The sequence below is a fragment of the Tinamus guttatus genome, unplaced genomic scaffold (genome assembly GCF_059628265.1).
Source record: "Tinamus guttatus ecotype Peru unplaced genomic scaffold, ASM5962826v1 Tinamus_guttatus_pri_ptg000580l, whole genome shotgun sequence".
In the NCBI taxonomy this organism is placed as follows: domain Eukaryota; kingdom Metazoa; phylum Chordata; class Aves; order Tinamiformes; family Tinamidae; genus Tinamus; species Tinamus guttatus.
This window is the reverse complement of record NW_028289114.1, coordinates 77,951-100,973: the sequence shown is the minus strand read 5'-3', so window position 1 is coordinate 100,973 and position 23,023 is coordinate 77,951. Positions and strand designations below refer to the sequence as shown.

Genomic DNA, 23,023 nt, shown 5'->3' with positions numbered 1-23,023 from the left:
CAAGCCCCCGGTTCCTGAGCAGTGTGGAAGTTCACCAAACATTCCCCTGGGCAACTAATCCTCTGCAAACTCTCCTGGGCAAGCGTGCCAAGTGCCCCTCCTCTGCTCTCCCCCACGGCCCACCAGTGATGGACTGCTGGGCACACACAGCAGGACCCAGGCTGAGCAGGCTTGAGCTCAAAGGAAGGTGCAAGGATGCTTGAGTTTTAGCTGCCCAGCTTGTGACACAGCACTGGAGGACTGAAGGGGATGTGGATGCTTACAAGAACAATATTTACCTTTGAGTAGCTAGCTGTTAATTTAGCATTCCAGATGAAAGTCTTCCTGTTGCTGTTACCAGTGCCACAGGCACAGAGCAATCCTGCTTCACTGTTTTGATGTTTCCCCAGTTTCATGTCCCCTTTTTCCGGGTGCAGCACTAGTCTGTCCCACTCAACTCAAAATAAGTCTGCACATACTTATTTCAGTCCCACCTGAACATTTAGACTGTTCCTTTTTAGTCCTTGTAACCAAGGAGGATTTAAATCATCCTAGAGAGTTCACTGATATTGCGCACAGTTTTGTTCAATGTGATGTGACGGGTTTTACAACATGAGAGCAGAAACCAGATGCCCTCTCTCCAGCAAAAATCAACCTAGTTTAGTTACTTCACTTTAGTCTTTCTCTCCAATCACATTTCAGTCTTACTGGGGGAAGAACTGTTTGGTGGTTTGGTCTAAAACCCTTCCAGTAGTAGGATTACTGCATAAATGAGATGTTTGCATCTGTATTAAGATGTGGGCTCTTACTTTTGCATTACAGGGGGGAGCCATCTCCATTCTGACAGCTAGTGAGAGACCCAGTGAGTTTTCAGGCATGCTGTTAATCTCTCCTTTAGTGGTAGCCAACCCAGAAGTCGCTACACCCATCAAGGTAAGAGCAAACCTGCATTGCACTTGGTCACCTCTCTCTTCTGCTGAAGGAAGTGCTTTAAGACTTCTATCCTTAAAATGCAAAACTCTAATTAGATTTGCACCACCTGGATGCCAGTCAATACTTTTCTTCTGTCTCCCCCACGCTCCCGCGCTTACTTTTCAGAGGAGAAACGAGTTTTGAACTCCAGTCCAGGAAAGCTTATTTAAATAGGAGTCAGAGAAGGATGCCACCTGAGGAGGTGGGAGCAGACTGTGCTTTCTTCACCACACCCTTTACAGCCTACACAGTACTGCCCTTTCCCTTCTCCTACAGTTTTCTTCCTGACTCATACAGAGTCTGGTGAAGTTGCCACACAGGCTTTGGCTAAGTCAGGCCATGGATATTTTTGGCATTTGGGGGGTGACCAATTTCTGAACAAAACTATAGCTCTTCAGCCCCAGGAATCGTTCACCACCCTCAAAGAAGGCCTCCAGCTAAAGCATCGCTGTGCTAGCCGCGTCCCATTTGGCTTGGTACAATAATTAGTTCTTGCCCACATAGAGAAGTACCTTCTTTAGCTTACACCTAGGCTATAACTCTCCCATTCACATCTCTTTTCCTGAGTTACTTCGGACAAGAATTTGCCCGGTCTGCCCTTCCCCAGGGAAACTCTGCTAGGAAATTGACCCTTGCTCTTTGCTCCCCTCATTTCTGTGCTTCTAAAAGGATAAACAACACTCCTAACAGACACAGGAAGCAAAGGGAAGGGCCAGTTACGCCAAGAACACAACATTTCATTCACGCAGTTCTCACTCCTTTAACCTTGATCCCTAGATTCTTCTCTTAGGTCCAGCTTCTTATTTTAATGAACTCCTAAACTATTTCTCTTTACTGTTCTGAAAAAAAACATTGTACAGGCTTTCAGTCTAGTCCATAGCCCATTCTCCTCTAGCTTGACCTACCTGCTGAGACTACAAATCAAGATTAAAGTACTGAAGGGTGATTTTATGAGGCTGGTAGCTGCTGCTTCACAGGTGAATCTTCACAGATGTCCCATGAGCACCAGTGCACTTGTTTTTTTCTTGCTTCAGAAAAGGATAAAGACTAAATGATTAAGGAAAAAAATATATCAAGCAGGGTCTAAATTTGCGAGGTACTAATAGGCTTCTATTTCTACTGGAATCAAGGAAAACAGGAAAAAAACTGTTCTGGAGCTATATATTTTGCCATGTTAGATGTTAAACCCTTACGGAAAGAAAGGCTAGCAAGTTCTGTGGGACCTGGTGCTGCTGAAGTCTGGTGTCTTGCAGATTAGTATCAAGTTGTTGCTTAATTTCAGTTTAGGAAATTGTAATCTCATAACTGAAGTATTTTGGGAGTGTTTGTAGGGTCTCTTTGCTATAGAGCCTGCCAGCTTCAATAACGCAAGTTCAAAGTATTTTTTCCTGTCTTTTATATCTTCTGTTGCCTCTCAAAACTGATAAAAATATTTATTGTTGAAGTATTTGCTTTGTCAAATTTACTTGCAGTTGGCCATGGAGCTGAAAAGGTATTTGGAGGAGGAAGGAATGAGAACAGGCAGAGTATTCCTGTGTAAGCCACCATTCCTCAGAAAGCTGAGCTGAAAACACTCGTGTGCGTTTTTCCTCTGAGAGCCAAAGACATTTCACTGGGGTTTTGTGCCTTTGAGACACAAAGGCTTTGGGCTTTCCCCTGGAACAGATCTGACTTCTAGGCCCTGAGCCATTTCCCAAGGGCACTGCATTCATCCGCTCGCCGTGGAGGTTTCCAGCTGAGCAAGAATTTACCTTGGCCTAAACAAACGAGGGCTCAAGGCAACAACAGCAGCGGGCCAGGCTCCATGCTGGGGCCCTCAGTCAGTGTGAGAAATAACTTCAGTCCCTGCTGAACCAGCCTTGCCTGAAGCAGGATATGCCTTTACAGAGCACATGCTGGAGAAACCAGTTCTGCTCTTTACAGAAAATGCAATTTCATCAGTGTCTGGTAAATACTGTGTCCCCAGAGGCACCTCCAAATGCACTGAAGAGCAAGGGACCTTGCTGCCTACTTTTTACCTTCTCAGCTAAGCTGGACAAGACTTAGCTCCCAATCTTCACAATTAGGAAAGATTCAAAAAGAAACACATGAATTACATGTCCTGACAAACAATAGAATGAGGGTCGAAGTGCTGCTGAATTTCTGTTATTAAGCACTTTAAAATAGGACAACCTCAGAAACCTAGGAAATATTCCCTAGTAATTACTATACTGGCATCCAGCCTATGCCTTAAAAGACTGGACACACAAAATTCTCTGCCTGTTTTTTGTTTGTTTCCACTTGACCTTTTACTGATACATTGCTTTACAAACCAGATGAACATCAGGTTGTTCAAGACTTTGGGGTCTCTTAGACTAGTATTCCAGTCCTTCAGGCTGAATTTGCACATGGTAATAATGCAGAGAAATGTCTTTAAAGATACAGTCAAACTGGAAGGAAGTCCTAAATTGCAAATTCTTACAAATTTTGGCTTTTCTCTGATCTTTCCAGTTTCAAAGAAACATATTGGTCATGACAAACACAGACAGGGTAGCTTGGTATGGAGGTATGTCCTTTCTGGTGTGACTGTTCGAATTGCCCTTTAGCTAATCTCTGTAGCTCATTAAAGTGTCTCTCCCAGAGAGTTTTGGCTCCATCGAAATGAGGCTGGCTAACTTGAACAGTTCAGACATCACATCTTTGTTACTCCAGCTCATTTGTAGCTGAAATGAACTTAAAAGCATTCACGCAAGCAGTCTGGCGAGCAGAGGTCATGGGAGAGAGAAATAAGCACGCAGAGACTTGGGGGACGAAGGGATTATTCCATGCAGAAGAAAAGTGTCTATACGGCAAAGCACCTGTACAGTTAAATGGTGCAAAAATCATAAAATTATCTTTAAGTTTCACGTCCAGTCAAGAGACAATGTTCAGCTATCTATTTCTATCTTTCTCTGAGATTTTTGTCATAGAAAGTAAAATGTTAAGTGATCTGACACACTTCTGTTGGCCTGAAACAACTCTAATAACCATTACTCAAGAGTATCATCCTAAGCCTAACCAGTAATAATGTCATTATTGTTATTACTTTTCTTGACCACGTGGGAGCTATTTTCTCAAGAAATGACATTTCCACTTTGAACCAACAGGGAGATAAACTCTTCAGGTATCACATATAGCCAGCAGTTGAACAACACAGCTTTTAATTAGAGCCCAATATGTTATAAATGATACCACAGTGCTCACAAAATCAGCAAAGGCTCAGGGAAACCTTTTGGCCTCCTGGTTAAAACATGAAACTTTATGAGCCATGCCCTTGACTCTAAAACTCATCATAATTACATCCCAGTTTTAAGGCAATACTAAACATTAGAGGGAATGTAGCCTCTCCTGCATATCTGAAAACCCTTAGAAGGGGATAGAGTCCTCTCACAATTATTTTGACCAAGATTAGTTCTTTCTGCACATAAGTAATCATTATTTTTAGGCAGGCAGGGAGTATACATGGGTGTAGGTACATCTGTCACATCCATATATGGGGCTGGTTCTTCTCTTGTGCAGCTGAACACCAGAAATTTAAATCAGTAACCTGGGCCAGTGTATACTGCTCATCTGGGCCAGTGTATACTGCTGTACTTGGGGTCAGTCATTTCTTTGACTGTTTTTTTTTTTTTTTTTTTGGCTAGTTACTACATTTTGCAAAGCTGCAGAAATGTGCAGAAAGACCTCAGGCACATTTCCAAAGCATGTCACAGTCATGGTCATCACTAACCTGTGAAATTGTGATAATAAGCATGTATCATTAAAATAGCAAAATGACCATATAAATCTGACAAAAGGCTTCTTAGGTTGTCTCCAAAAGGAAGATTCTGAAAATAAGGCTTATAGTGAGTTCTCCTTTCCTTGTCGTATCTTCCCTGCCTTCAGCATATTGGTAGGCTGCTGCACTGTTGCTTGTGTGAGGAAAGCTTTATGTTTATTGTGTATTATAGTGTTCAAGAAACATATGGATGAGGCACTTAGGGACACGGTTTAGCAGACAGGATGTTAAAAGGTTTACAGTTGAATTTGATGGTCTTGAAGGTTTTTTCCAAGCATTATGATTCTGTGATTTTTTTATTGGTCCAAATCCAGTGATCTCAGTAAAACTTAATTTTGCCTACACAGTGCCATGGTCAGTGGGGGGCTTGAAATGCTTGCAGACTTTGACAAAATTTCCTTGGTTATGTCCACCCCAAAGCACACTGGCATTCTCAAACCTGCTGTGAGGCTTCATCTCTTTTCAGTCCTTGACGACTTTGATTTCAACCTTGCATTGTTCCTCTAATGTCATAATTACTCTGTCACGTATCATCTGAGATCTGAAATGTCAGAGAGCGCTTTAGAAGTGTTGCACATCAGCAGAAACTGAGAACATCGGCGACAGTGCACCTTGCAAGTACTAGGGGTGGAAACAAAAGGGCTATAACGTAGACCAATACACACTAATTACTTTTTTTTTTATGACTTAAATGGTGATCACTTAATTAAAGACAGCTATCAAAGATCAGAGCAGAATCCTGGTATCAAAGAACTGGTAGATTGTAATTGAAATGGAAAATGTTACCCTTTCTTCTGCCAGGGGTTTGGGCTGCTGAGAGCTTTTGTGTTTCCTTCCCAGGAGACAAGCGAGCAATAGATTTCCTTAGCCAGTGCATGCACGTTTTGCTGTTGTTTATTTGCAGATTCCCCCAAGAATAAGCTTATCAAAAAGAATGCAGCATAGGCAACTACTACAAATTGCACATAATATCACTTATGCTCTGTGGCTTGAAACCAGACTGTGACAGCAAGGAGAGGCCATGAACAGCAGCAAGCTCCAGGCCCGCAGAGGAATGGAAACAACTTCCTTTTTTTTCCTAAAAAAGTGCTTAGCTGAGGCCTTCATTGAAAATAATTTGAGAATAAGACAAAGTACATATAGTTGTGGTGTTGCAGTTGCACAGTTGAAAGCATTTCAAGCTTGCACATGCAATGCCTGATTCCAGGAGCAGTTTACATCCTTTCCCTTTATGACAAATAGTTTAAATATAGGACAGATCCTTCTCCAGTGTTGGCTGGTGTTTCTTTACTGCTTAACTTCAGTGCTGATTCCCATCAGCTAAGAATTTGGCCTTCTGTGTTTTCTCTCTCTTGCTTTAACTAGTCCTCTAACTACTCCTTTCCCATTCACAGGTTTTTGCAGCTAAAGTGCTCAACTTTGTTCTCCCAAACCTGTCCCTGGGGTCAATAGATCCAAATACAATTTCCCGGAACAAGAAAGAGGTGAGAACCATAATGCTATTTAAAGACACTGCTGAATTGATATGTAATTCCGATCTTGTCATTTTGCTTATATAAGAAAAAAAAAAGGTGCTTTGATAAATCACTAGTCTAAGATTTTTGCTCATGTAAAAAGGTGAAGCATCTCTGAGGTCAATAGAGCCACGAGTCTTTCTGCAGAACAGAGAACTTGACTCATCATTGGAAATCATCATCGTGTCCCTTCGGTGCACCTTGCCCTTCTGGGCACTAGATGTACAGATGCCACAATTGTGGTAACACGTGGGAACCACAGGGCACCACTGCTGTGCCACCACTGCTTATTACGATGGCAAAAATAGTTCATACAGATTACAAACACTGCTAAGGTCATACTTTCCAACCCTGCTCTTTGCAGTGCAAAACACTGGTCCCAGTGATTTGTATCAAGCTTCACTGTGGAGCCCTGCTTACAAACCAGGACTGCATTGTGCTGGTTGCATTCAGATACCAGAAAAGAGCAGGCTTGCCCCAAAGACCTTGCCTCAAGGTCTCCTGGATTACATACTGGCTCTGCTACAGCCTTTCTGAACAAATGATGTATTCTCCCTGTGCTGGAAAATAATACTTCAGTGAGCTGCAGTTGAACAAGCCAATTCCAGCTTCTACCACTGTGGCCATGAATGGAGCTGCTCCAGGGTGATTCTTTTTGTCAATGTGATCATTGCTGGAGACTCTTCTCCCATTCATGCACACGCCTGGTGATAACTGATGCAGCCTTTTCATGCAATCACTGGTAAAACCACATGTCTTATCAACTGCTCCAACACCACAAATGGAGATTTGTTCCTTCTCACTGCTATGGGAGAGAAAGGAGAAGGACACAGACTATAAGTAAATAAAATTTCCTTGTCTGGAGAGAGGAAGTAGTGGCTGGTTGTTCCTGTCATCAGGTGCTCCCATGCCAGCTTGCATCTCTTAGGAAGAGGCTATCATTTTTCATGCTGTTCATGAAAGGAGTCATATCATAAGTTGACTCTAATACATTGCCTTTCTCTAGGAGGGCAGCTATACCAGCATTAGAGTGGAAGCTGAAGGGATCAGCAGCAAAGACAATGTCAGCAGTTGTATAACTACAACATATTTAACTTCTGATTGTATATTTAGTCTGTGGATTTGCCCATTCTGAAAACTGGAAGGCAGGAGAGTCTTGTAGAATAGTCACAAGGCTTTAGGGGTTATTTCTTGCCCCTGCCGAAGAATTTTTTGGTCAAATGACTCCGTTTTCCTTACCTGTGAACAAGGCATAATACTTCACTGGATTGAAAGCAGCTTGGAAAAGCTGCTTTCCAAGAAGCTTGGAAAAGGAAGATGTGGAGTAAATCCTGGGAAAACGTCGTGGAGTGTGTTAGTGTGGATCCGCTGTATCCTGGTGTGCAGTGTGGCTTATGTTCTTAAGTACAGTACAAGGCTGCACAAAATATAGACTTGGGAAGAAGGCTGATTCTAGTCAAGCTATAGATACCTTTTCTTAGTTACATTCACCTGCCATATTTCATTGCATATAATTCAGAGAATAAGTATTACTTGGAAAACTAATTCAGTAAAAACACGCAGAAGAAAGCTTTCATTCCTGCATTTGCATTTAGAGGATAAAAGTGAACTGTGTTCTGGAGGAGGGAAGGAGTTTGAGAATGTTGTTCTCTACATGACAATCAGCACAACATACTTTCCTCCAACACCCGAGTCTTCTGCTGGGCAGTGCTGGTGTGCACCCAATGGCACCAGTGCTGCAGTGAGGACATCTCAAATCACAACGCACTCACAAAGGTGCCTATGAGCCCTCTTAGCTGGATGCACATTATTGTCCAGATATTTCCAGTTAGGCGGCTGGAGTCATTTTAAGAATCACAACAGCAAGCACTGGGCATAGTGTATTTTAAAAGCTATCGTGGTTTTTTTTCTACCCAATTACTTGCTGCTGCTCCCACTGCTCTGCGATGCTCCAAATCCAAGCGCTTCCTGTGAATGTTGTTTTATTCCAGTGACATTTTCTTGCCGTGGAGCAGCTCCTGCCATACTGTCCAGTTTCATGTCATAGCTCCTTTACCTTTAGCTCCTTCTGTCCAAGCCTCTTGAAATGATTAATAATGTTGGTCTGCTTCATTAGCATCTCCTGTAATGGAGTAGTGTTCAAAATGAAACCAACCCCTCCTTGCTCCAGTGCCTGGCATGCCTGCAAAATAAATACCCAGGTGCCCCAGCCAGCTGGCGATTGCAATGCCGCGTGCTTTCCTGAGCATCTTCAAACAGCGGCATCCACCGAAAACAACACATCATGGCAGTGCTGCGACTGCCACTGCCACACACCGCATCCTCCGTTTGGACTCAAGATGTGCAGCTTCAAAGCACACACCGTGCTGGAAACATTCATTATTTATATGTTAAATGTATGCTTCTGCCAGACCAACTTTCTATTCTCTAGAAATATTTTGGGGACATCAGCCAAGATTTTCCTGATGAGTTTTTGTTCCCAGCAGGCTGGGTGTAGGGACTGGAACACTGGGTGGTAGTGGGGTGTTTAGTCTATTTGTTATATCAAATGCAAGAGACACAGAAGGGAGCAAGAAGCAATCATGAAAAACCATTCCTACTTCCAAGGTGAATAAGGTCATGGGGACACTCTCTTACCCCATTAATCTTTGTTAGTTCTCATTGAATTCAGTGGAATAGTCCCACTGACTATAGTATGGTTGACTATAATGAGTTTATTCTATGCAAAATGAAAAGGAAAGATGCAAACATCTAAGCTAGGGAACATACTGCAGCAGGAACCCTGACCGTTGCTTCTGTCTTAAAAAATTCAGTGTTTTAAAAAAGACTCTTTAAAGAAGACTGTGATGATGATCCCTGCGGAGCTTGCACTGAGCCCCAGCTGGGGGAAATCGCGGGGCTATCCCTGGTCCCTGGAGATACCCTCCAAAGTTCCCGCACCCGCTGCCCCACGGAGCGTGCGCCTTTGCTCAGTGCTGCCCAGGCAGGACCCAGAGGCAGCATCACCCTCGCTCACCTGATGCACTGACTCTCCTTGGTCACTAGAGCAAGAACGCGGGTGGGAAGTCCTGCAGGGTGCTGAACGTCAGCCCTGTGTTCTCCAAACCTTGTTTACCGCTAAAGTTCATGACAGAAAATGATGCAGAGAGCTTTTCTTTAAAACATATTTTTCCATCCTAAACTGCTGCACTGTGCAGGGCTCTTCTCTTGCTGCCCCTTCCCACCAGGAGATGAAGTCTGTTCCTTTCTTTCCCCCTTTGCCCAGTCGAGCTGGTGCCCTGCACTCACCTCACACACTGAACAGTAATTCTCCGACTGTTGTTCATTCACAGGGATCAGGATCTTCCCTCCTGCAGTGCTGATTGATCGTGGTTGGGATTGGGTTTTATTTTTTCAATTCCTGTCGTCTATACAGAAATACTGGTTGGCTGCTCAGTAGCTAGAAATTTCCTGTTCCTTAAGAAAAGAGAAAAAAGGAACCCATTAGGTCATCCCTTGGCATTTATGGCAGTGTATGGGGGTGGAGAGGGGACCAACTCACATAAATTCATCAACATTATGTTACTCCATGGGAATGGAACTTCTGTCAATCCATCCGCCCACCCCACTTGATTTTTTTCCCCCTGGAGTCCTTCGTCTGCTGCCTTCAATTAAAAAAAGAAAACAAGTGAAAAAAAATAGGAAGAAACCCATCTCAAAGCTGTGTTGCTTAACTGCAAGTGCTATGACATAGTCTAGCCAAATAACTCCAGATCCAGTTGCTAAGTAGCCAGAGGAGCCCGGTGTTTTTGTTTAAAATGCTGAAGAAAAGTCAACAGGTTTAGCTGAAAATTCCAGGGTACCCCCAGCAGTTAAAGAGACTGCAGGCAAAATTACAGATGACTGGTAATTTGGAAGTGAAAGTTGAACTTCTTCCATGAACACTTGCTTGATGCTTCTCTCTGAGAAAAAAAAAAAAAATGCAGTTTCTTGGCCAGGGATGGAGAATGGAGCGGTTCCTGCACCCACAAGCTGGTAGAGCAGTTGCATAGTACCTGTGTGTACAAACAGGGCCTGCGCTGCCCAACGTCTGCGTCTTCTAACACCGTTAGCAGGAGATGAGGATGCTCGGAGCATCCTAAGAGTGGATCCTTTGCACTAACCAGAATCTCGTCTTTGAAGTGGCCTCTTACAAACAGTATTTTCCAAACCCTCAGCGTGCACAGGAACTTGCTCCTTTGAAAGGGAGATGTCAAAGGGAAGATCCTCTTTTCCTGAGCTCTGGGTGTGAGAGAAAAGCCTGTGTTTGGCTCCCTGCTGAAAAGTGCTCCTCATTTCAGAGTCTAGTGCCTGGGCTGGTTGTGGCCACGGTGGTGGGAGCAAGAAGGTTATGGAAGGACTTCTGTGCACCAACATGCCTTGCTACCAGATCTGTTTCTGCTGCCTCTTCCCTAACACATTTGAGGACATGGGCAGGGAAAATGGCTCTACAAACTTGGGCAAATTCAACCCTCCATCTGGAAAAATCCCCCTTCATGTAGCATCCTCCTGCCAGCCTGAAATCTCATCTCACAGGGAGATGAACGTAAAATTCAACCCAGAGAGGCTTCTGGTTTCTCAGCATGGCAGGTCAGGGCCAAGAAAGGTGCTTCTGCTCCTGCTAGGGTGCCCATCTGGGACCAAACTTCCATGTAAGAGGGTGTCCCTGGGGTGGCATCATGGGTCACGTCCCGCCTTGGTCTCCTCAGGGCAGGCATGTGCAGCAGGAGAGGCCCTACCTTTCCACAGGGGAGGGAGAACCTGAGCAGTCCTCCCTGCCTGCGAGGAGAGGGGGAGGCTGTCTTCAGCTCGCCTATAAATAATCATCATTTCTATAAACATCTGTCAGGGTTGGGAGGAACTGGAGGCTGTGCCAGGGACCAACCCATAATCAAAGCATTCGGGCAAATATTGAGATGGCAGTGGCTGTGTGGGCCGTCTCCATGTACAGTATACAAATATTTACTGTAGATTTGCCTGCTGTGGTAACTACTCATTCCTAGCAACTTTCTGCACCAGCTCTTGTACATTTTTATCCTCTCACAGTCTGCCTGAGCAAATTGTTGATTTTTTTAATTATTTTTTTGCCTGCCACCTAATGCCAACATTTGAATGAAGAACTGTGCTGAGCTAATGGGGTCCCTAAATGTTATTTACCGCAAGCCCACAACTTACTTCACACAAAGCAGGTTCATTGAAGTCACCTTCCCTTGGAGGCCTGGGCCTGCAGGCTCCAGCTTGGAGTAGTCCAGCTTGAGGAGAAGGGTCACAGGGAGCTGCTGTCTTTGCTATACTGAGGGAGAACCGTTCAGTGCAGGAGTGCTTTGCAGGCAGGTATGCTGCCACTTTGGGTCACTTTTATCCCAGGAGAGAGGGACAGCCAGGACGTCACCAAAGCAGGATAAGGACTCGGACAATATGAATTTTAAAATAATGCAGACTGAAGTACCATATGCATGGAAGAAAGTGTCACCTTTCAGTGACAGAAGGACATGTCAGGGTAGAAATAGATGTAAGCAGGTGTCCCCATGGGAACAGTCATTGGCTGACTGATTATTTGCCTGTGGAAAGATCTTTGGCTCCAGTATTTTTTAGTGACGTAAAAGAGAAACACGCAGCTTGGAACAAGCCAGGTTCTGTGCGAAGCTGCAGTAAAGATGTCAGCTTTGACTGTGATGGCAGGATGTCCTGACAGGGTAGGAAATGACTATGCAAGCGAAAGGAAGAGACTCCTCACAGCCAAGGTGAGTGTTTTGTTTTTTCTGCATGAAATATTGCTAACATTACATTACCTCGTTCTCCGTGCCAGATGGAGTCATACACAGCAGATCCCCTGGTCTACCACGGTGGCATGAAGATCTCCTTCGTCATCCAGCTGATGAACGCCATTGCCAGAATCGAGCGAGCTCTGCCCAAGCTGACCCTGCCCATCCTGGTGCTACACGGCTCTTCTGACAAGCTCTGTGATATCAAAGGGTCCTATTTCCTGATGGACACAGTGCAGAGTCAGGACAAGACTCTCAAGGTTATCTTTCTTGCTTGCTTTTTATAGAGTTGTAGTGTTACTATTGGCCTGAGCAGCAGTCACGGCGCGGGGTAGGGGGTCTGCTCAGCTCCCTTCAGAGGTGTAAGCAGTGTTGAGGGAAAGCAGGGCCGTATAGACCTCAACTGCACTGATAGGTACCTGTCAGCACAGCGGTTAACATAGCAGTTAAGGCCCAAACCTTCTCTCAGGAATCTTGGCCAATATCCACGTTCTAACAAGTCACAGGGCTAGCTTGCTTCTTGCCTCGTTGGCTTGACAAGACCATTAGCGGTGAGGATTCAGCTGAGATCCCTTTGGAGTGGGAATCATGGGTGATGTGAATACCTGGTCCTGTGGGTAGCTGGGAGCCTAGGGAGCTCTGTAACATGAAGCAACTTGACGTGTCCGCAGAGCCAGGCCCCTAACCAGGTGACGGGCTGACCCCAGCAGCTCTCCTGAACAATGCCAACCATGTTAGCACCATCCTCACCTCACGCCTCAGCACATAAAGGTGCAGGGAGGCCTTTCCAAAGCACAACTCAACAAAAGCCACTTCACATCTGCTCGTTTGGAGAGAGCCACAGCTGATTAACCAATTGTTAGCACATGAATGAGCCTGAAAGGGAGACAGGGAGAGCGAGGGAAAGCTTTTGTCGTCAGAAAAATAACTGGATAGTTTGGACATAAAAGAAGTAAAATTACACAAGGCATGATGGGAACATCCCTCGTTGTCCTTTGAACTCCAAGGGCATGATAAGTATTTCCTACTTCTTACAAGGATAAGAAACAGCAAAGCTTGCTAAAGGGCAGCAGAGTGCTTGGGTCAGGCCCAAGTGTCAGGCTCCAATGCCAATGCCTCCTTGCTTCAGCACCAGGAATGCCAAGTGCAGCAAAGGAGCAGGACACAATAAAAATGGGAGGGAGCTGGAAGGTTGGCAGATGTCAGGGATGGGAAACGAAGAAGGGATCAAATCTTGGAGGAGCCATTTGCCATGAGGACCTGAATGCAAAAAGGGGATCAGAAGCAAGGGAAAAAAAGAAATCCCTTCCACTTCCTTCTGTGACCTATAAAGGCCACACTGCAGCAGGCAGCTTGCCAAAGTGACTGGTTGGAAGGGCTCAGCGAGGGACATGCAGGATCTGGCTGCTCGAGCTGCTGTGAGCGCTGGGCTCCAGTAAAGCAAGGCCTTTCCCCGGGGTGCAGCCCCTCTGAGCAGAAGATCTCACTTATGATCTCCCACCAAACACACAAACTGCAGAGACATAAGGTGCCCTGTCCTTTCTCACCACTCCATTTTATGCTCGTTTTCCACCCCTAGAATCATAAAGAAAAACAACATCTGCCTCCAGCACAATCCAAACGAGGCTCTGTCAGCACAGAACTTGAGAGTCCAGTGGGAACCCTTATGAAGTGGGGTGGGCCAAAGCTCAGGGAACCTCTTTGGCTTCATAACCTGCCACATCTAGGAAAAAAAAAAAAAACGACCAGGTGTGGGCAGGAGGTGCTGGGCTTTTGACAAAAATGTGACCTTGTTCATTGGGATGTTGCTCTTCTGCGCTGATCTTCACTGTCTTCCTGGTTGCAGGTGTATGAAGAAGCCTACCATGCCCTCCACAAAGAGCTGCCCGAGGTCACTACCGCTGTCTTCACGGAAATACTAACGTGGGTTGGCCAGAAGGTCTCAGCAGCTGGGGAAACCAGCCATACTTAAGAGCAATTATTTTTGCAACTCTTACTGGGGTTTTCTGGGGTTGGATGCTGTTCTCATTAGAAGTCCCTCTGAAAAAGATCTGACACAGAGGGACTGTTGGGATATTTTATCGTGCACAGCATGAGAGAGGGTGGGGGGGGGGGAGAGGAACAAGATGGAGCATTTTTTTGCTCACATAAATGGCCATTGCCCTAATCTCAGAAAGAATTTATAGCTATGGGAGCAGCCACTAAAGCTTTCCAGGTTGAGTAGTTTTATTAAAGAGCCCCTTATCCACTAAGCCTCCACTATCACTTCCCCTTCCCTCTTTTTGCTGAGGTGCCAGGAATGTATTTATACTGCAATAATTTTTGGTATGTTAAACACATCCATATCTTCCGTTTTATGGGTTTGATTGCAGGTATGTACAGTCCCATTCTTCTTCCCACCATCCAGTACCTTAAAAGTCCTGGCCCTGGAGAGGGGAATGCTTGCTGGGCAATGAGGAGAGGCCGAGGCAGAGCCCATGGGGTGGGAATAGGCTCCTGCTGGGAAGTGAGAGGCTGGTTTTCAGGACCAGACCCCTTTGGATACTGCCTTGATTAGCAGGCCAGGCCCAGGGGGAGAGAATAAACCGTGTGCGTTTTCTCCCCCACCCGGACGCCTCCGTGGGTTTGTGCTCTGGGACAGCCTCTTGAACAGCTTCGTAATTCTCATCATCAGAACAGAATCCCAGAGGGGGAAAGGATGAATGTGGAATCAAACTGGCTTATCACATGCAAAAACCAAGCTATTCCCAGGGCCAAGCCCCCCTCTCCTCTGCAAGATGAACTACTCTGTAAATATTCCTAGGGGCTGCTTTCTTTCTATTTTTTTTTCTAATTTTTGGATTAATTGTGCTACTGAAACTAAAGAAGCAAAGTCAAGAGTTTTAAGAGAATATAGTAATATAATATATGATGTATATAGAGGTGACTGGGAGCTGGGGAAGAAATGGGAGGAGAGTCTAAAGAAAGGGTTAATTCCTTCTCTTGGCAAGGAATAATGTTGTGCTACCAGGATCCAGTTCTCTCACCATAACTTTACAGTTATAATCTGTTGTTTTCCTTCATCAGTTGGAAAAGGTCCTGAAAAAAAAAAAAAATGCTCCAGAGAAGCGCAGAGCATCTGGTGGGTGCGGAGCAGCGGGGGTGTCCGCATGGGCCGGTGGTTCAGCGGGAGACCCGGGACATGAATGGAAACCCTGGCCAAGCGCTGCCCGGTCTCCTCCTAAGCAACACGGCCACCCCCGGCAGGGCCAAACTCGCCTGTCGTGGTGATTTGGGGAGCTCAAAGCACAGGCCTTGCTGCCTGGGGGTTCAGGGGCGCCCCGCGGGCTGAGCCGGGCGCAGATGGGCAAATCTGGAGGGGTCTGCGGCTGCTGTGGGGCTGGGGGAGACAGCAGAGACGCAGGTGTGGAGCAGAGGCACTGCCTCCATGCAGCAGCAGCAGCACAGCCGTGCAGGCAGGGTGGCCCTAGTTATTAATATTGGCATTAGCCAAAGGGAAGGAGTTTAACGTGCCCCTGTCCCTCCGGTTTTGCAAAGAGAGGAAGATGGTCATCACTCCGTAAGAGGAATCGGCCCACCCTGCACAGTGACCAACAAGGGCCCTGTTTCCTCCCCAGCAGCAGTGGTGACGGCTCTGGCACAGTTCAGGAGCGGGGTCTCTGTGCAGTAACAGTGAGAAGCAGCTCAGACCCACCTCAGCGAGAGGCACCGGCGCAGCGTGGGCGCACGTTACGCCCTTGTCCTCACCGCTGCCGTGGGGACCTAGTCAGGAAAGTGCTTTTATGCCCATTGACTTGGGCAGTTCTACACTTGTACTTCCCTGCCTCTCGAGAGGAAACAGCCGTACGTCTCCTAGCAGGGTGAGCGTTTGATTAACACGTTATCCCAGCGCAGCCTGGTGCTCTCAGCAAGCCCTGCGGCCCCTGCAGCGACCTCACGAGGAGGAGCAGTCAGCAAGTGTGGGGCGTTTTCAGTGGGCTAAACCTGCCCCTTCTCCAGGTAGAGCAGGAATGGGGCGGCATGGTGCAGGGGGGCCGATGTTGTGGGGCGGCAGCAAGATAAGATGAGATGAGATTTCCTAATCTTTCTTAAAGATGAGATTTCTTTTCCCAAAAGCACTTTTCCTGAGGAGGTCAGTCGGAGCGCTCCGTGCTCACGTCCTTAACTCCTTTCCTGCCCCGACGAAGACTTTGTGGGGAGAGGGAGGCTGCAGCTGGCAGGTCGGCCCGGCACAGGCGGCTCCACAATTGGTGCCTTGGCCAACGCGGCTCCCTCCACCAAGGAGCGCCTGGAACCCAGGTACAGCAACCTAGCCAAGACTCATTCCCCTGCTGGGCTAAGCTCAGCAGGGAGATGTGGCCCAAGGAAGCTGCATTTGAAAAATCAGATTAAAAATCAAATGTAGTTCAGGTTAAAAAATAAAAAAAACCCACCCCTTTTTCTGAAGAGCCATCTTTTGAGGCAATGGGCACAGGGAACCCTACCTGAGCAGGAGCCCCTGGCTCTGTGCCAGGCTCCCTGCCCGTGCACCTCCAGCTCCCCGCGAATCCGTGCGGAAGCACCGAGCTCGGAGCGACCCAGCGAGCTCCCCCGCACGGCCCGAGCCCCTGCCCTGCTCTGCAGCTGCTTCACATTGACCCGGTTGTTTCACCCCGTGCCCTGGAGGAAAACTGAGCAGATTAGCAATGATCAGAGCTGCTGCTGAGGGAAATGTGATTAAACTCTGCTTTCAGGTACCTTTTGCAGGGAAGGGCGCAGCGGGAGGAGGCAGCGGGCACAGGGGCCGAGCGAGGGCAGCGAGTGCCGGGTGCCGACCCACCACGTTCCTCTTTAGCCTCTTCTTTTATAGCACTTACCCGCACACACTGCCAGCACAAACCCCTTGAGATCACACTTACCTTTCCAAGTTATTTCTGAGCTTGCCTCTCTTTGTTCCACTGTGTTCCAGTTCAATAAAATACATACGTACATATATAAATATATATATATAAAAAAGACATATATACATACACATGTATTTTCAGTGGGAAAAAACATGTACAAGTTTAGGATTCTTAAAGGAATACAATGTATATTGCAACTAATAATAAAGTTATGTTTTCTGAACTGTTCTCTGGGGTTGTGTGTGAGGGCAGCCCTCAGCAGTGCCGGGTCTGCAGTGCCCATTCTGCTCTGTGCCGCTCCATCCTGTTCTGTGCTGCTCCACCCTGCTCCATGGTGGTCCGTCCTGCTCCAGCCTGCTCCATCCTGCTTCATGCTGCTCCATCCCATTCCGTCCTGCACCATCCTGTTACGTTTTACTCCGTGCTGCTCCGTCTTGCTCCATGCTGCTCCATCTTGCTCCGTGCTGCTCCATCCCATTCCATCCTGCTCCAAACTGCACCATCCTGTTCCGTTTTGCTCCGTCCTGCTCCAGCCTGCTCCATGCTGCTCCATCCTGCTCCGTGCTGCTCCGTCCCGCTCCACGGTGCTCCATCCTGCTCCGTGCTGCTCCATCCCATTCCATCCTGCTCCAAACTGCACCATCCTGTTCCGTTTTGCTCCGTCCTGCTCCAGCCTGCTCCATGCTGCTCCATCCTGCTCCGTGCTGCTCCGTCCCGCTCCACGGTGCTCCATCCTGCTCCGTGCTGCTCCATCCCATTCCATCCTGCTCCAAACTGCACCATCCTGTTCCGTTTTGCTCCGTCCTGCTCCAGCCTGCTCCATGCTGCTCCATCCTGCTCCGTGCTGCTCCGTCCCGCTCCACGGTGCTCCATCCTGCTCCATCCCATTCCATCCTGCTCCAAACTGCACCATCCTGTTCCGTTTTGCTCCGTCCTGCTCCATGCTGCTCCGTGCTGCTCCATCCCGCTCCGTCCCGCTCTGTGCTGCTCCAACCTGCTCCGTGCTGCTCACGTCCTCACAGCAGCTCACTGAGCTGCACAGCCGCGTCCCTGAGCAAACACCACCAACCCTGCAGGGCTCCAGGTGCCACCCCAGCTCCCTGCTCTCCCGGCCCTGCACGGAGCCGCCCGCGTCCACCGCAGCGGAGCCGCTGCCCACGGGCCTCGTCCTCCACGGGATCCGGCACACACAGGGGCTGCGTTAGTGCCTGGAAATATTCCAGGCATTGAGATGAAAAAAAATTCCTTAGAGATTAATTAAGAGTTTGGATGGATCGCATGATACGCATGAAATGCCTGATAACGTCTAATTAAAGGAAACTTGGCAGGGAAACCCCCTCAGGCTGGGGGAGAGCAGAGAAGAGGGCAAGATGTCCAGAGCGGGAAGCGCTTGTGCCGCCTCGTACGGACAGAGCGGAACGAGGGCCGGGGGGGACAGGAGGAGGGACGGGGGTGGCTGCCCCGGTGCAAGAAGGGGCCGTGACCGCAGCCAACCCTGCCACGAGGCCGAGCCCCAGGAGGAGCCAGGGCCTTCCAAGGACAGCGGCTTCATTTCATGGTCGCCTCTTTATTTAGATGAAAAACACGCCATGGCTTTCATTCAAAAACCAGCAAAGCTTCCCTAAGGCCACCAAAATTAACCCTGAAGCTTCACAGCAGGAGAGCCCCACGCGGCTACAAGCAGCTCCAGGTCCTTACCGAGGAGGAGAAGGGAATGAGAGTGAACCTGCCCCCAGCAGCGTTGCTTTAAAACTCCCAGATAACAGTCCAGTTTTGCCTCCTGGGGTGGAGGGAAGAAGCGGTTTTAGAGAGCACAGCGTTGGCTTCTGCTAAGGAGACAAGAGTCGTAAAATTCATAGAAATGTTAGTGCTGTGCCAGGAATGCGCAGACAAAACCCTCGTGAGCAGAAGGGAGAGATAAAGTCAGCCCTGCAGCGCGGGACCGGCCTTCACCCACATGTGCCGGGCGCCCCGTCCTCGCAGCGGCGCCGCTCCACGCGTCACCGTGACGGCCTCGCGCGGCGCCGCCGCGGCCCTGACCTGCACCGAGGCTGGAGCACAGGGGAGTAACAGAGAGGAGCTGGTGCTGCCAGGGCTTTTAATGACACCTCCAGGCAACCCAGAGCAGCTCAGGTTCTCCCACTGGAAGCTACGTGGAGTTAACCCGGTTTTCCCTAGGATGCCCCTCTCCACCTCCCAGATCCCATGAACGGAGGCGCCCGGCCTCGCAGCCTCGCCCCAGGCTTGGCCTTAACCGAAGGCTGCCCCTGTGCTGGGCTCCCCGGCCTCCAAACGCCCGTTCCCGACATACCGGCCCCAAGGCCTCATGTCCTGTTGGGTTAGTGACCAGGGCAGGAGCAAAACGACAGGGAGAACCAACACGAGAGGCTGCGAGGGCTCGAGCCTGCGGTCGGCCTCGCTTCCCAGGGCTGCTCTTTCCCCCGGCACTTGCTCTGCCCTTGGGGCCTGGGCTAGTCCTTCCCTGGGTATCCCTTCCCTTCCAAAGCTTTTAGGCTCCCAAAATGCCCTTCAAACCTTGCCCAGACTTGTGGGCTTACAAAGTTCCCCACCAAGCGGAGAAGGGCCCATGCCCTCCGCTCCCCCTTCCGGAGGCCGCGCTCACCGACTTCCAGTGCCAGGGCCGCAGCTGCTCCCCACACGGCCACCAGCCCCCCATCCTCCCCCTGCAGAACCTGCCTTGCCTGGGCCCCAACCCCCCTCTTGGTTCCAAATGGAGTTTTTCTTGCCGGGGCTCCAGAAAGGACCATCTGCTCTCCCCGAAACACGAGCCCCTTCCCTCTCTGCCCGTGCCGGGTCACGGGCACCTTCCTCACTGCTCAGAGCCGCCCTGGCTCCGGCAGCCCAGGCCACGGCTCCTGGGTCAGCAGAAGTGACGCAGCCCGTGGGAACGGGCGGCCGCCCACAGAGCTGGGGCTGTCCCAGCAGCAGGAGGCATCTCCAGAGGAGGAGCCGTTTAACCCTGGAAACAGAGTTGGCTCCCCAGCTCACTTAGCACATCTTCAAGGCAGGCAGCAACAGCAGCCGCGAGCGAGACGGCTCCTTATGGCGAACGGGGCCCTACTCGGAGAAACAGTTCACCCCTGTGGTTTCCATTCTCTTAATAAATTTGTTATGTCAAACCCGGTTAGCTCAAAGGCAAGATGAAACCTGCTGCTCCGGCACACGCGTCCCCCACCGCGAGCAGAGCCCCGAGGCGGCCGCTGGCCTTCGCTCCTCGGCAGCGGCGCTGGCTGCGCTCGCTCCTCCTCAACGAATGTGCAAGACCCGGCAAAATGCAGCGCCCCAGAGCGCACGGGGCGGCGCCAGGTTCCTGGAGGGAAGGCAGGAAAACCCTGCGGCCGGGAGCACAGCACAAGGTGTGACGAGGGAAGGTGCCCTCGCTGCAGCGTGACCATGGCTGTACCAACCTGAACAGCTCGAGTGTCCTGAGGATGCTCCCACCTTTCACTCCCGGTCCTTGCGGCACGACACTCCCTGCATGTTCTCTTTGCTGCAGCCCAAGAGCCAGGTTATTGCTTGAGCTTGTCCCAGGTGGGTCCCTCCCAGCAGCGCTAGTGACGCGGACGCTGTTGAGTCTCCCGCAGAAACACGGCAGGTTCCCAGGCAGAGCCCCTGGGCCCCCAACACCCCCAAGGTTCCCCAGGGCAGCCCCGTCACCGCCGCTTGTCACGGGAGCCACCGCGGCCGCCCCGACCCGTGAGAGGGCAGGAGTGGGAGAATTGGCCCGTCGGTGGGCTTGAGTTTCTGCAGGAAACACATGCCCCAGTGACTCCAGGGGCAAGTGAAGGAAGCGCTTTCCAAGGAGACTAGGCAATCTCCACCCTTGGATTTAATGAGCAGAATAAACTCGTCAGTAATGACAAGAGCACCGACAATGGTGCCAGGGGGTGACAACTCACCTGCTGGCAACTGCCCGCAGCGACTTCCTCCCTGAGACACCATCAGCCACGGATGAGGCTGCAAAACCCCCCGGCAGCGAGGACACAACGCGGTGGCACCGGGCGCCAGAGCCGCCCCGTCCCTGTCCCCATCGCTGCTCAGGACAGGAGGGGCAGAGCCACCATCGCTCGGGTGCGGGAGAAGCTGCAGGATCCCACCAAGTCCTTCCAGAAATAAAGCCACGCTGCCATCAGCTGCTGATCAACAGGCCACAGCAGAAATAGTGAAATATATAGCTTTTTATTGCTGCACACATGCTTGCACATTTCTTTTTAAATATATTGTCGCTCTGATAAATTTTACAATCTCCCTAATTGAACAGGTGGCTAGTAGTAAATAAAAAGGACAGAGGCAACAGAACACAAAAAAGGACACTGGCAACAGAAGAAAAATATATTCTTACTTTTTTAAACTTTGTGATAAAATCATTTGCAGCAAGAATAAAGTGAATTCAGATCTATGTTATGACCTGGCTCATTACGGAGCCTGGTGCATGCTGACCATCCGCTCCTGCGGGCTTTCCACGGCCCCGTTCTGCCCACGGAGGGGGCGGAAGGACCCCCGGTAATTGCACAGTCTGGTGGCGCTCCCAGCGGAGCAGCGTTTCCCTGGGAGCCACGGGCAGGGCTCGGAGCGCCCGGCCGCCCTGACCCCCCGTCCCGCGCGCGGCGTCGCTCGCGCCGCGTTCACGGCTGCGGGAAGGGAGCGCTCGGGAGCGGCCCGTGGACGAGACGCTGCTCGCGGGGCTGCCCGGCTCGGCCTCCTGCCCGTGCCCGTTTCGCTGCAGGGCTCTGCAGAGGGGGCCGCTGCCCCGAGCCCCGCGCGGCACCGCGACGCGAGCGGAGGGCACAGGCTGCGCACGGGGCCGCCGCAGCGGGAAACCAACCGCCGAGACGTCAGACAGGGATTCATGCAGGAAGAGCAGAGGGGATGCAATGAACTAAACATCCTGCTTGTATTCCCTGTCATCTTCAGCAATAAAGGGAGGGAAAACACCAGTGAATTGCGCGATCAGCGGCTGCTGCAGGGCGCCTTCCCGAGCTGACACTTGGCAGGGCGGAACAGGAGGTCCTGCTCCTCCACCCTCCTTCCCCTGGAGCACCCGGAGCTCCACGCTCCGACCTCCCCAAGGCTGCGGAGCTGCTTTCACCACTCCGAGGGCGCCGAGCAGCCTGGCTGTCCCGTCAGAGCTTGGAGGTGCTCACGGAGGTGCAGAGCTCGGTGTGACCAACACGCAGCCCCTGCACGCGCCCCGAGCAGAGGAGCCCGCTGGGCAACGCGCCCGAGGGAAGCACGGGGCTCCCTGCGCTCCCACAGGGACATTCCCAAAGCTGCACGGAGCGGCCTGAGCGGCCACGCGGCCCCATCCCTGTCCTCAGACTTGTTCTGCCAGGGAAACCAGTCAAACACCGGTGACAACGCGCACGAGGGCCCAGCCCCGCTGCTGCCCTGCACTGCTGCCCTGCCTGGATGCGATTTGGCTGCAGCCTCCCTAGGGCACCTCCCGCGGGCGCTGCCGGAGCGGGGCCGCTCACGCCGTGCGGGAACACGGGTTCCCACCAGCGGGATCGGCAGGGAAGGCCACCCCACGCTCCCAGCGCCTCCAAACGCGCAGCACGGCGCTGCCCAACACCGCATCCCCAGAGCCTGCCCCTATCCACGGAAACACCCCCGCCGCGGAGCCGCACGGGGCCCGTGCCCGTTGGACACGGGTTATTTTAGGTTCTTGTCTCATAAGTGACTGAGATGACCATCAACACCCAGCAGTGACAGCTCCTGCGAGTCCCCCGTGCCCCGCACGGGCTCTTCCCTCCCTGCAGTTCCCAGCACCTGCCCTGTCCAGGACGGAGGCTCCCGGCTCCGGTGCGGGGCTGTTCGGAGCCACGCGGCTCCGCGGGCCAGGCCCTGCACACGGGGCCAGGACACAGAACATCGGTACCTCCTTGGGAGTCCAGGGGGACGAGGAGGTAACGCGGCCTGCGGCAGAGCAGACTCCAAAACACTCCCTGACACAAACTGAACGTCCAGGAGAACAGGAAAGCTACAGGCCTCGAGGCTGAGCAAAGCCAGAGGGTCAAAGACGGGGAGAGCTGCCCTGCAACAGACCCAAAGGGACCCTCGTCCCCATCCACCAGC

The 23,023-nt window shown here is 50.4% G+C and overlaps 1 protein-coding gene across 2 annotated transcripts in view; it reads left to right on the top strand.

The window, feature by feature from the left end:
* Positions 1-14,443, top strand: part of MGLL (monoglyceride lipase) — a 63,076-nt gene extending 48,633 nt beyond the window's left edge. Inside the window, exons 5-8 of one of the 2 annotated variants that reach the window (XM_010225290.2) lie at positions 802-912; positions 6,142-6,231; positions 12,089-12,304; positions 13,891-14,443. In XM_010225290.2, the coding sequence (XP_010223592.1) occupies positions 802-912; positions 6,142-6,231; positions 12,089-12,304; positions 13,891-14,016 (543 nt within the window). In that variant the 3' untranslated portion in view covers positions 14,017-14,443. The remainder of the gene's footprint in view (positions 1-801; positions 913-6,141; positions 6,232-12,088; positions 12,305-13,890) is intronic. The other variant, XM_088534661.1, reaches the window with a different exon arrangement.
* Positions 14,444-23,023: the final 8,580 nt, after the last annotated feature.